Source organism: Ictidomys tridecemlineatus, chromosome 10, assembly GCF_052094955.1.
Source record: "Ictidomys tridecemlineatus isolate mIctTri1 chromosome 10, mIctTri1.hap1, whole genome shotgun sequence".
In the NCBI taxonomy this organism is placed as follows: domain Eukaryota; kingdom Metazoa; phylum Chordata; class Mammalia; order Rodentia; family Sciuridae; genus Ictidomys; species Ictidomys tridecemlineatus.
This window is the reverse complement of record NC_135486.1, coordinates 139,068,699-139,082,299: the sequence shown is the minus strand read 5'-3', so window position 1 is coordinate 139,082,299 and position 13,601 is coordinate 139,068,699. Positions and strand designations below refer to the sequence as shown.

Sequence of the window (13,601 nt, the reverse complement as noted above, 5' to 3'; positions counted from 1 at the left end):
ATGGGCTTGCACTGGGAGAAATTCTGGTGGCCCTCCAGTCCAATATTGCAACTAATGAAGTAATTTATTCTGCTCAAGTTTGCAGCAGCCACAGTGCTCCGAGCGCTACTAGCAAGACTCACCCTCTCTAGCCAGAAAGGATTTGGGAACACATGAAGCAGACTGTCACTCCCTGGATCTTGCTGTCTCTTTGTTCCTTTTCTCTTCCTGGTTGTGGAACTCACCTTGGTCACTGTGTAGACAGAAGTGCTGTCTGCTCTCATCAGGCACCCACCACAGCCAGTGCCTAGGAGAGTAGGTTAGGAGTCACAAACTCAGGTGCTAAGGCCAGGTAGGTAAAGTATAAGAGTGAAAAGCACATGACTGTAGTTTTACCTATTCAAGAGGCTGAAGCAGAAGATTGAAAATTCAAGGTCAGTCTGGGCAATAAATATAGTTAGTACCTATCTCAAAAATAAAAAAAAAAGAATTATGGAGTAAAAGATGATGGAGCACAGTAGAACTATGAAAACATCTGTTCCCCTTCCCCTGGGAATGAACCCCAGGGGCATTCTATCACTGAGTTATATCCCCAGCTGTCTTTTGAACTTTTAAGAGACAGATTCTTGCTTGGTTGCTAAGGTTGGACTCCCAAATTACTGGGATTACAGGCATGTGCCACCATGCCTGGCAAGAACATCTACTTTAATTTTTCAACATCCCCCAAGAGCACCTGCTTTAAAGGGAACAGTATTATTCTGCTCTGGACCCATACCTATGTGAAGATATGGATCCAGAATCACCAAATTTTTCATTTTTCAAGAGTCTGAAATCCAACTGGGAATGGTCAATTCCTATATGTCAATCAGCAGATTTGGGAGGCTAAGGCAGAAGGATTGCAAATTCAAGGCCATCCCTAACAATTTAGCGAGACGAGACCCTATCTCAAAAACAATTTACAAATTAAAAGGACTAGGGCTGGGCTGGGGATGTGGCTCAAGCGGTAGTGCCCGGTTCGATCCTCAGCACCACATACAACCAAAGATGTTGTTTCTGCCAAAAAACTAAAAAAAAAAAAAAAAAAAAAAAAAAAAAAAAAATTAAAATTTCTCTTTTTCTCTCTCCTCTCTCTCTCTCTTAAAAAAAAAAAAGATTTAAAAAAATAAATAAATAAAAGGACTAGGGCTGGGCTGGGGCTGAGTGGTAGAGTGCTCACCAAACATTTGCGAGGCACTGGGTTTGATCCTCAGCACCACATAAAAATAAATAAATAAAGATATTTTGCTCACCTATAACTAAAAAATAAATGTTTAAAAAAATTAAAAGGACTAGGGCTGGGCAGGGTGACACATACCTGTAATCTCAGTGGCCTTGGGAGGCTAAGGCAGGAGGATGAGTTCAAAGCCAGTCTCAGCAACTTAATGAGGTTCTAAGCAACTCAGTGTGAACTTGTCTAAAAATAAAATATAAAAAAGGGCTGCAGATGTGGCTTAGTGGTTAAGTGCCCCTGGGTTCAATCCTTGGTACCCCCCACCACCAAAAAAAAAGGACTAGAGATGTAGCTCAGTAGTAGAGCATCCCTAGGTTCTGAAAAACCAGCCTCTACCTCAGAGCAAAGCCTGTCCAAGGAAGGGACATGACCTTGTCCTTGAAAGACCCACAGAGCACTCTTAGGCACATTCCCACTCTGCTAAGTGGTTTATCTACAAATAACAGGAGAGATCTGCTGCAGGTGTCCCTGACTCAGTCAGGCTAGGTGGGAATCTATAGCAACCCCCTAGCAGCCACCAACCAGCATGAGACAGGGAAATACCTGGGATGCCAGATGACCCTTCCAGTAGTTTATGGTGGTTGATAACATGTTGGGAAACCATGTAATTCAGCATGAACACCCCTCTTGGCTTAAACCAATCAGTTCAAATGAATACCCCTTTTGTACTGACCAATCACCCTTACCCAAATTGTTCCCGCCAGTGAATGTGCTAATCATGTTTTAGAGCTGTTATTTGATTTTCCCTTGCTGCTTACATCGATCTAGGGTCTCTGGTGGTCTTTTGGGGGTCCCGAATTCAAGCATAACAGTTAATCCCTAGTACTGCAAAAGAAAAAAGAAAGTAAAATACAAAATTTTATATAATTTCCAAATTTTAAAAAATACTATACAAACCAACTGAAGGACAGAAGTACTTCTGTCCCAGTTGGCTCTGGCTGCCTTAACAGAATACCATGAGACTGGTGACTTCACAACACACACGTTTTTCTCTTGCTTCTGGAAGTTAGAAATCCAAAATCAGTGTGCTATCACAATCAGATTCTTGATGAGGGCCTTCCTTGGTGCTTGCACAAAAAAAGGCGAGTGAGCTCTAGTCCTTTCATGACTAGACATGAATGGACGCTGAGGATACAGCTCAGTAATATGGAGCTTGCCCTCATGGGTCTTCCCCTGTGGCATCCTCTAAACCTAATTACCTCCTAAAAGCCCTAAATCATAATACTACCCCACTGGAGTTGGAGGGGACATCTGGCACATGAATTCTGAGTTGACACAAATATATAATCTGTAACATTATCTATGAACCAGATTTATGCCATGGTATGTCCATTTGTTACCTCTGGGATTAATGGCTTTCTCTAAGCCATCTTCCTGCCTACCAGCACCCTGATATATTCTGCCTTCTCAAGAAACTTGCTATATTGATCAATCCTTCCCATTTCTATACTTCAACCCCTCTTACTTGTTCCTTCTCATCAGCATTTTTATTTATTTATTTATGGTGCTGGGGATCAATTGTAGGGCCTCATGCATGCCAATCAAGCACTCTTCCACTGAGCTACACTCCCAGCCCTGTTAATAAACTTTTGCATTGTGTATGTGCTTTCTTAGGCCCATCTGACCCAATAGTAAATTTATAATAAAAAAAATTGCAAGGCGCAGTGGTGCACGCCTGTAATCCCAGCAGCTCAAGAGGCTGAGACAGGAGGATTGTGAGTTCAAAGCCAGCCTCAGCAAAAAGCAAGGTGCTATAACAACTCAGTGTAGACCATGCCTCTAAATAAAATACAAAAAATAGGGCTGGGGATGTGGCTCAGTGATAGTGTGCCCCTGAGTTCAATCCCTGGTACCCCCCCTAAAAATAAAAAATAAATAAATACTTCAGGGATAGCAATGAAGTGATATCAAGCCTGTTTAAGAGGCTTATGTGAACCTTTTCATAGGTGTACAATTGATTCACATGTGAAGCATATTGAGTATTGTGTGAATGTCAGCTTAGCAGAAAGTTAGACCAAATACTACTGATACAAAAAAATTAAAAATAAAAATAAAATTGAAAAAGCAAATACACATAAAAAATACTACTGATGCAAACAGTAACTAAGGGATGAGTTTTGACTTAAGAAGGAATTTTGACTTACGAAGCACAATATTCTGGGCTGTGAGTGTAGCTAAGTGGTAGAGTATTGGCCTAATATATCCAAGGCCTTGGGTTCCATTACCAGCACCAAGAAACAAAACAAAATCCCAAACTCAATACCAATTATATGTTCCTCAAAAAATTAAAAACAGAACTACCATATTACCAAGTGTGGTGATACAGCCTCTGATCCCTGCTATAGGAAAATCGAGGCAGGAGTATCACAAGTTCAAGGCCAGCCCGGGGAATTAATATAACTCTGTCTCAAAATTAAAAGACAAAATTAAAACAACAAACTCCCCCTTCAAAAAAAAAAAAAAACACACACAAAACAACTTTTGGTACTGTCGCGTTTCTCACAACTAAGACACTCCAAATGAACTGGGCTTCAGGAAATAACCACACAAGAGAAAGAGATACCTTTTTCTGTGGGTCCTGTGACAGCTCCTCTGACCTTAAGGGTCCCTAGAAAGAGACAGAGAGAGAGAGAGGGAGGGTCAGGTTTCAGGGGGTTGAGTCTAGCTTTGTGATGTCTGCTGTCAGCAGGTTGACTGACATCTAGAAGGCCACGTCAGAGCCAGAGAAGGGGGACACACAAATGGCACTTCCATGGAACATTCTATCCTAAACAGGGCAAAGGGGTAGTATTTCAAAGGAATAGGAGAGTATAGCTCCTGAAGACATGCCTTCTATTTCCTGGGCTGGGACAACGCCCAAGTCACCATGAAATGTAGTGATTGGTCAGAGCCTCCTGCTTCAGGATGAAAGGCGTGGGTCATTCAGAGTGGCTCCCCACATGGTAGGATCCTAGAAATCTCATTTCTGGGTATGCATCCAAAGAATTGAAAGCAGGGTCTCAGATATTTGTATACCCATAACCCATGTTCCTAGCTACATTGTTCACAATAGCCAGGAGTCCACTGACAGATGAATGGATAAGCTAAATGTGGTACACATACACAATACTATATTACTCATCCTTTTTTTTTTTTTTTTGAGAAAGATAGAGGATTTTTTTAATATTTATTTTTTCAATTTTCGGTGGACACAACATCTTTATTTTATTTTTATTTGGTGCTGAAGATTGAACCCAGCACCCAGCGCATGCCAGGTGAGCGCATTACTGCTTGAGCCACATCCCCAGCCCCTCCTCAGCCCTTTTTAAAAATTTTGAGACAGGGTCTTGGTAAGTTGCTGAGTCTGTCCTAGAATTTGTGATCTTCCTGCCTTAGCCTCCCTGAGTTGCTGGGTTACAGGTGTGTGCTACCGCATCTGGCTCAGTGTTCAAGTGTCTCTGAATTCAATCCTCTATACCAGTACGCCCTCCCACCCCACCCCCCAAAAAAAAAATAGGCTACCGGCTGGAAATATAGCTCTGTGGAGGAGCAATTGTCTAGCATGGGAAAGGCCCTGGGTTTCATCTCCCCCATCCCAGTTAAGATGGTAAATTGTATACTTTTTTACTATACCATTTTAAAAGCAATATCTGAGGTGATGAAACTCCACAACCAACTCAAGACTGTGCTGGTGGGGCTGGGGATGTGGCTCGAGCGGTAGTGCGCTCACCTGGCATGCGTGCGGCCCGGGTTCCATCCTCAGCACCACACACAAACAAAGATGTTGTGTTCACCGAAAACTGAAAAATAAATATTAAAATTCTCTCTCTCTCTCTCTCTTAAAAAAAAAGAAAAAAAAAACGAAAAAAAAAAAAAAGACTGCTGGAGGTGTCTTTCTGAAGCTGCTGGTATTCCAGATCTGGTAAGTGTGGGCACACTGCACATCTGTGGGTGCCAGATGCTTAAAGCTCTGTATCCTACACTTTAATCAACTCTACTGACATTCTATTTTTTACTCATCAAAGATGCTTTTGAATCGCTTAGTAGGATACAGGTAAGCAGTTTCATAATTTACCTCTTTAGAAAGATCCATATTTCCTATTCCCTTGGGGCCTGTCAGCATTACCTGGTCTGTGCAGCCTATCACCTGCTGTGGAAAGGGAATTTTCAAAGCAGCTGACCATTCCAGAACAATCAGTCATATTCCTCAGATCAAAATCCCTTTTACCAGCAGGCTTGGGCAAGTGTTCTGCCAGTTCCAAAGCACACAGCATTCAGATTGCATGGAGTCAGTGTTCAGTGATGAGAAGATGACTTGGAATGAACGGTCACAGGCAGAACAAACACTCTATCTGGGGAACTAAGCCTGTGCAGCGCCTCTGGAGACATAGCTTTTTCTTTCTTTCTTTCTTTGTGTGGTACTGGGGATTGAACCCTGGGTCTTGTGCATGCAAGGCAAGCACTCTGCCAACTGAGCTATATCCCCAGCCCAAGACATAGCTTTTTAAGAGATTCTTATCTTTTGCTCTCTTTCCTGTTTATCTAAATGACTTAAGTAATTTATTGCGGGGAGCATGCCTCACTACACCCAAGGGCTGGAGGGGAGCCGCCAGGACATAACTCCAAGGAGTTATGCTGAAGCCCCTCACCCTCCCACCTGGCCTGAGCAGGATGAAGAGGACTCAGAGGCTTTTGAGTAGGCACTGAGGACAGGGATATAGTCAGACTTGGGCTCCAGTTTCCCCTCTGTCATTTACATCGGTGTTACCTGGGGCCAATGGCTTATCCTTTATTTATTTATTTTTTTCTCTTTGCTGCGGCCCGAAGCTAAGACCCAGAGCACGGTAGACAAGCACTCTACCACCGAACTATATCTTCCCTAAGTCGGGTTTCCTGTCTCCGGAATCGCTAATTTCTGCCCTCCCTACTTGAGGAGGTAGGTAGTGCAGGAAGGGGCGCCTAACACACTGAAAAGCCTCCTGGGACAAATCCTGCCCGCAGAATCTCCATTGCTGAGCCAGGTCCCCACGCGCGCCGCCGCCGGCAGAAAGCCGCAAGGCACGTGACCACCCACCCGCGCCGGCGCTGCCTCGGCATCTGGGCGTGGCTTCGCGGACGACCTCGCGGCCATTGGCAGGGAGGCGGGGCCGACGGCGCGCGCGCTCCAGGCCAGAGAGGTTGGGGGCGTGGTCAGGAAGCCCGCAGACGGCTACGATTGGCCGGGGGCGCTCAGGGCGTGGCCGTGGACCAAGGGTTGCGGGTGGGGCAGCAGGCAGCTGGAGTCGCGGCTGCTGAGCGTGCACCTGAGAGCTGACTCCCGGGTCACCCAAGCTGTGTGCAAACGGTCTCTGCCTCCATGAACCGCTTCAAGGTGTCCAAGTTCCGGCACTTGGAGGCCCGGCTGCCCCGCCGCGAGGTGAGCCTGCTCCGCTGGCCCCGAGCCCATGCACCGGCCCCCTCGGGCCGCCCTCCCCCTGCGCCGGCCCCTCAGTGGACGCCCCGGCTTGCCAAGTTTCCCAGCCCTACTTCCCCCGGGCTCTCCCTTCAGGCCCAGGCGCCCGAGCCTCCCCGTCGCTGCCAGGAGGGCAGACGTGGCCCCGCTGTTCGGTGATCCCGGCGGCCTGCCTGCCCCGCCTGCCTAGCTCCGGGACCTCTGAGCCGAAGTATCCCTTGCGACTGGGGCCAGGCTTGAGACTTGCGAGGCTGCTTCCCTTCCCTGCTTCCGGTCGGCCTCGTTGGAGAGCTGAGATCTGGAAGCTGCTGGAGCCTGCCCGCTCCTCTCCGCCGCCGTGGACCGCCTCTGCCCGGGGCCAGGCTGAGGGAGAGCTGCCTCTCTTTCCCTGGCCTGGGCGAGTCCGAGTATGGCAGCTGTAGAAGGGCGCCGTTGGCCAGAAGCGGGCCCTCCCTCGGGTTTCCGCCAGCGCTTCCTCCTTTCTCTGCTTCAAGCTCTTCCTTTACTCTGGTGATGCTGCCGGAGCCTGGGTGGGGCCTGGGGAAGCCAGAGCAGGTGGAGCTCAGAGGAAGAGCTGAGTGCTGTGTGTGGGGGTACCTCCGACCTCCAGCAGGGCAACAGGTCTGATGAGGGATGTGCTGCACGGATGATGCCAGCCTTGGTCTGCCACTCCCCGTGTTATTTGGAAGGCCTGGGAGTGTCCTCGAATAATTGGGTTTAGGAACTGATCTCTAGTGGCCCAATCACGGCCCAAAGCAAGCCAGGGCCACCGAAATGCAACCGCATTTCCCTTTCTCTCTCGGTGGCACTGATAGCCACATGAAGGAGATAGCCAGCAAGCAGAGAAACATATAAGGGCATTGCAAGTTTTGTTTGGGGGGAAGCGGGGGTACTGGGGATTGAACTCAGGGGCACTGGACCACTGAGCCACATCCTCAGTCCTATTTTGTATTTTATTTAGAAATAGGGTCTCACTAAGTGCTTAAACCCTGGCTTTTGCTGAGGCTGGCTTTGAACTCCTCTTTCTTGCCTTATGCTCCTAAGCTGCTGGGATTACAGGCATGGACCACTGCACCCGGCCACTTTGCAAGTTTTAATAAGTGCATTGAAGGACACTCATGAGGAGCAAAGATGGAGGGTGATGATGTGGGGGTTAATTTCAGTAGGGTGATGGGGAAGGCTGCCTGGATTTCAACTGAGGCTCAAAGGGTGAGAAGTGAGAAAGAGTCTGGTGGAGGACTGAAAAGAAGGCAGGTGGATGGAGAGCAGTGATCAGGGAAACATAGTGACAATTAAGTGCAGAGCTGTTCTGCCAAGTCTGAGGGGCTGTGGAAGAAGTTGGGTTTTGTTCTCAGTGCAGTAGGGACTCTTTGAAAGGCAGAGGGAAGTTTTTAGTGTTTAAACTTGCATTAAGACCATTGCTGGTAGTGCAGTAAGTGCTCCTCAGGGGGTCTGGAGAGTACTTGGCTGGCCCTGGTCCTGAGTGGGTCTCAGTCCAGCAAGATAAAGTGCAGAAAGGGGCGCCTAATGGAACCATAGATTGCAGTGAAAACTTGAGTTTGTATTAGGGAGACAGGAGAATAGGCAGTCTCTTCCCCTTTTCAAAGAGACTGTCATTATGCTTGTATGGTAAACATGAATTGGGAGGGAAAAATAAAGATGGTACTGATATTCTACTGGTGGCAAGTGAACTTTGAAGTAAGAAATTTAGGTGTGATGCTGCAGGTGGTTGGACTGGGAAGTTGGGTGCTCTGTCATTGGGGCAGGAAGGAACAAGGAGCTATGTTTTGACACCAACAGAGGAAATATGAGGGCCTTGTTGATCTCGTTTCAAAAAAAGCACCCCATGCCTGTGGGGGTAAAGTGTTCACTCATTTAGGACACTTAATGGAAGGGCATATTCTGATAAGGCCAAGCCTCAGTTTTCCCTGTTGAGAGTGGGTGCTTTTCTCCCAGTGCTTGGAGGGGTCCCTGAACCCTGGCAGAGCCCTCAGCAGCACCACTGGGGAAGCTGAGCCATCTTCTGTCTTAGCTACTCACTCCTCCTCCTCCTGCCTCCCTCCCTCCTTCCCTTTTGAAAGAAATAGGCTTCCTTCTGACAGCTTCTTCATCCTTTTTAGGGAACTGACTTATAAGCAAAATCACCCCCCTTAGTGACTTAGGTTATTTCAAGAACATTTTGCATTTCCTAAAGGACTGCGTGAATGGGAACAGGGTTTGATCTAAATAATGCATCTCTAATGCTGCAGCTTTAGAGTAGAGTTTCCTGAACTATGGCCTCTGCCCACTGCTTTAGTCTTGAGTAGAAATCTGGCCTTTACCTCTCATTTCTTTTTTCTTTTTTTTTTAAAGAGCAACGAGGAAGGATTAAGTCTAACAGATATACATATCAGAACATATTTTAAAGCTTCAGCAACATCAAGAGGGTGGCAGGAGAACATTAATAGACTAATGCAACGGTATTTTTTTTAAAGAGAGAGAGAGAGAGAATTTTAATATTTATTTTTAGTTCTTGGCGGACACAACATCTTTGTTTGTATGTGATGCTGAGGATCGAACCCGGGCCACACGCATGCCAGGCGAGCGCGCTACCACTTGAGCCAAATCTCCAGCCCCTACCTCTCATTTCTTATTCTTTATTTTCAGGCCTGGATCAATGACATTCGTGCAGGAACCACCCCCTCATGTGGGAACCAGATTAAATCGAGCTCTACCTTGATTGCCTTCAACTCTGACCGTCCAGGTATGGGGTGGACTTGGTTACAGGGAGGACATGGGACTTGGCAGACCAGAGATTTGGAGTGTCTTGGGGTAAAAGGGCTCAGGTGAGTGCCTCACAGGGCCTTAGACACCTGCTTACTAGTCGGTATGCAGTAATCTGATCAATTTTTAAAAAATATCTTATTAGTTGTTGTTGGACCTTTATTTTTATGATCTCAGTGTCTTACACGTGCTAGGCTCTACTACTGAGCCATAACCCCAGCCCAATTTTTTTTTTTTAAAGAACTGAAAGTGGGGCTGGGGATGTTGCTCAAGCGGTAGCGCGCTCGCCTGGCATGCGTGCGACCCGGGTTCGATCCTCAGCACCACATACCAACAAAGATGTTGTGTCCGCCGAGAACTAAAAAATAAATATTAAAAATTCTCTGTCTCTCTCTCTCTCTCTCTCTCTCCTCTCTCACTCTCTCTTAAAAAAAAAAAAAAGAATTAAAAAAAAAAAACTGAAAGTGGAGACTCAAGAGATATTTTTAATTTTTTTTTAAAAGAGAGAGAGAGAGAGAGAGAGAGAGAGAGAATTTTAATATTTTTTAGTTATTGGCGGTCACAACATCTTTGTATGTGGTGCTGAGGATCGAACCCGGGCCGCATGCATGCCAGGAGAGCGTGCTACCGCTTGAGCCACATCCCCAGCCCCCAATTTTTTTTTCAAAATATTTTTTTAGTTATAGATAGACACACTATCTTTATTTTATTTTTTATGTGGTGCTGAGGATTGAACCCAGTGCCTCATGCATGCAAGGCAAGCCATCTGCCACTGAGCTACAACCCCAGCCCTGATTGATTTTGATTAAGGTGTTCCTGTTGTTGTTTTAAGGTACTAGGAATTGACCCCAGGGGCACTTTACTACTGAACTGCATCCTCAGTTTTTTTTTTTTTTTTTTTTTGGCCAGGGATTGAACCTAAAGCCTTGTGCATGCTAGGCAAGCACTCTGCCAGCTGAGCTACTCCTCAACCCCTCCTTTTTAGTTTTATTTTGAGACAGGGTCTCACTAAGTTGCTTAGGGCCTTTCTAAGTTGCTGAAACTGGCTTTGAACTTGTGATCCTCCTGCCTCAGCCTCCCAAGCCATTGGGATTACAAGTGTACGTTACTGCACCCGGCCATCCTCAGTCTTTTTTATTACTTATTTTTTAAAATTTTGATACAGGGCCTTGTTAAATTACTGAGGCTGGCCTTGAACTTGAGATCTTCCCAAGTCACTGGGATTATAAACTATTGATCCTGATAATACAGTGTACTTTTATATAAACCAGTGATTGTGGTCATCAAGAGTATGTCCAGGGGCTGGGGTTGCGGCTCAGTGGTAGAGCACCCGCCTAGCACATGCGAGTCTCTGGGTTTAATCCTTAGCACCACATACAAATAAATAAATAAAATAAAATTATTGTGTTCAACTGCTTCTAAAAAATAAATATTAAAAAAAAAAAAGAGTATGCCCAGGAGGGTAGAAAGAGGACTGATGCTTCTGTTTCCTTCCCTCCTCATGGGCTACTTATTTCTTGTCAGTGGGCTGGGAGTAGCTGGGGTTATTAAGAGTGCAAAGATTTAAAAAGCCCTTGCATGAGTTGGGACACCCTTGGCTGTTCGTGATAACCTTTTTGGCTTGTCTGAGAAGTCAGGAGCTTTAGGCAGAGCTGTATCCAAAGATTTATTTATACTGTTAGCCTCAACCTCTCTCTTAGACACTCAACACTTCTACTTTGGGGTATTGGTTTCTTTTCCGGGTAAAGGTAGAAGAGGTGGCAGCCGGTGGCCTCACACTGACCTTATTATTATTTTTTATTTCTTTTGTGGCACTGGGGATTAAACCATGAATGCTAGGCAAGTATTCTACCATTGAACAACATCTCCAGCCCACAGCTAATCTTTTATATGGCTCACAATGTGAGAAAAAGAAAACCTCTTTTTTTTCCAGTGGCATCTGTGTATCTGATGCACAGATGGTTCTTGTGTGGGGTGTAACCTAACTCTGGGCCACTATGTTCAAAGGGATATGAACTTATAGAGGCTCTGGAAAAGTCCTAGGCTGAGGTTTTTGGTTTTTATCTCCTCTGGGAGCCCTGAGCTGGGAGGTAGGTAGTCCCCATTAGTCTCAGAGTCAAAGAGCCCTGTGTTTGCTTAACAGGTATGTTGGGCATCATGGCCTTGGAAGGCCAAGGAGAAGACAAGAGACATGTGGCCTACCTGGGCTGTCATTCAGGTGAGTGGGTGCTTGACCCAGGAAGCCTAGAACTGGCCCTTCCTGGGGTCAGGGATTGCTATACATGTGGTCCCATGGCCCCCTGGTCCCATGGCTTATAGTCCTCACTGTGTTCTGCAAAGTGGCTGGACTCAGAAGGCTAGTTTAGAATTCTGGCCTAGGAAGAGAGGTGGGAAGCTGGACATTCCAGGTTTTCTAACCTGAAGGAGGGAGGTGTGCACTTCAGGGTCCAGGGTTAGGTTGGCTCTCTGTCACTGTGGACAGAGACACGATGTGGGGGATTCACTCCTGTGTGCCTCTTAGCCCCGTATCTTCTCCTGGAGCCCCGTAGGATACCTCTCACCCTAGGCATCCTCTGCAGTCAGGCCACTCAGGACCCTCCAAGGAGGTGGCCACGCTGGGCTGCTGGGTCAGAGGTAGGCCCTCACACAGAGCTGATGTCTGCTGCAGCTGCTTCTAGGGCGTTTGGCAGCCTGCCCATTTTGAGGAAACAGTTTGCTTTCCTTAGGACGAGGCAATACTGGCCAGACTGGCTTTGTCTCCTCTGTCCAGCTGCAGCAGCTCTGGGCCCAAGCACTCTGCTGTGTTCCTGGCAGCCTATTGGGAGGCCTTGGGATGAGGGAAGTGGGGAAGATCCTTGATCCTTTCACTGGGTAGGCTGCTGACTGCAGGAATCCTGATAGTGACAATGAAGGCAGTTAATAGCCATAGCCAACATTTATCTAGAATACTAGGTGCTAAGTTGTCTGTGTTGTGTTTTGTTTTTGTTTTGTGCTGGGGACTAAACCCAGGACTGATCCACATCCCTAGCCCTTTTTGTATTTTACTTAGAGACAGTCTCACTAAGTTGCTTATGGCCTTGCTAAGGTGCTGAGGCTGGCTTTGACCTTGTGATCCTCCTGTGTTAGCCTCCTGAGCTCCTGGGATTATGGAAATGCGCCACTGTGCCTAACTTCATCTGTGTTTTCTGATCTAAATTTTTTAAAAATATTTTTTGTAGTTGTAGATGGATAGAATACCTTTATTTAATTTATTTATCTTTTTATGTGGTGCTGAGGATTGAACCCAGAGCCTCACACTGAGCTCCAACCTCAGCCCCTGATCTAAAATTTTAAAAATAACTATTGAAGCATCATTTATATACTATATAAACATTGCCTGTTTTAAGTGAATAATTGATGCTTTTTATCAAAGTTTTAGAATTGTGTGTACCACAGTTCAGTTTCAGAATGTTTGCATCCTCCCCCAGAAGATTCCTTTGGGGTTAATCTGCTTCCACTTTGGGCACCACAGCCTCAGGCCACCATTGATCTACCTTCTGCCTCTGTAGCAGACGTTTGTACATTGTTGTCATATCCAGCCAGCCACCTGTTTTCATAAATAGTTTTATTGGAACATAGCCTTACCCGTTCACTGACTTGCAGTTTGGGCTACTTTCTTGTATTAACTGTGGTGTTGAGTAGTTTTGCTTTGTTTTGTGCTGGGGATTGAACCCAGGGCCTTGGACACACCAAATACCTGCTATATCACCGAGTTACACCTCCTGCCCAGAGTGAAATAGTTGACAGAGACTATATGGTCCTGAAATGCTAAAGTAGGTAATACTCTACCTTTTTTCTTCCCCTCAGTCCTGGGGAATGAACCCAAGGACACTTTACCACTGAGCTACATCCCAGCCCTTTTTATTTTTTATCTTAAGATAGGGTCTTGCTAAGTTGCCCAAGATGGGATTACAGGCATTTGCCACTGTCTGGCATAAGGTCTTTTTTTTTTTTTTTTTTTTTGAGAGAGAATTTTTAATATTTACTTTTTAGTTCTCGGCGGACACAACATCTTTGTTGGTATGTGGTGCTGAGGATCGAACCCGGGCCGCACGCATGCCAGGCGAGCGCGCTACCGCTTGAGCCACATCCCCAGCCCCAGGTCTTTTTTTTTTTTCG

General features: G+C 46.1%; 1 protein-coding gene across 4 annotated transcripts in view; it reads left to right on the top strand.

The window, feature by feature from the left end:
- Positions 1–6,459: 6,459 nt before the first annotated feature.
- The window catches only part of Coro7 (coronin 7), a 55,645-nt gene continuing 48,503 nt past the window's right edge, over positions 6,460–13,601 (top strand). Inside the window, exons 1-3 of one of the 4 annotated variants that reach the window (XM_005337733.5) lie at positions 6,460–6,644; positions 9,327–9,423; positions 11,587–11,661. In XM_005337733.5, the coding sequence (XP_005337790.2) occupies positions 6,585–6,644; positions 9,327–9,423; positions 11,587–11,661 (232 nt within the window). In that variant the 5' untranslated portion in view covers positions 6,460–6,584. The other 3 variants (XM_078024550.1, XM_040277867.2, XM_078024551.1) reach the window with 3 other exon arrangements.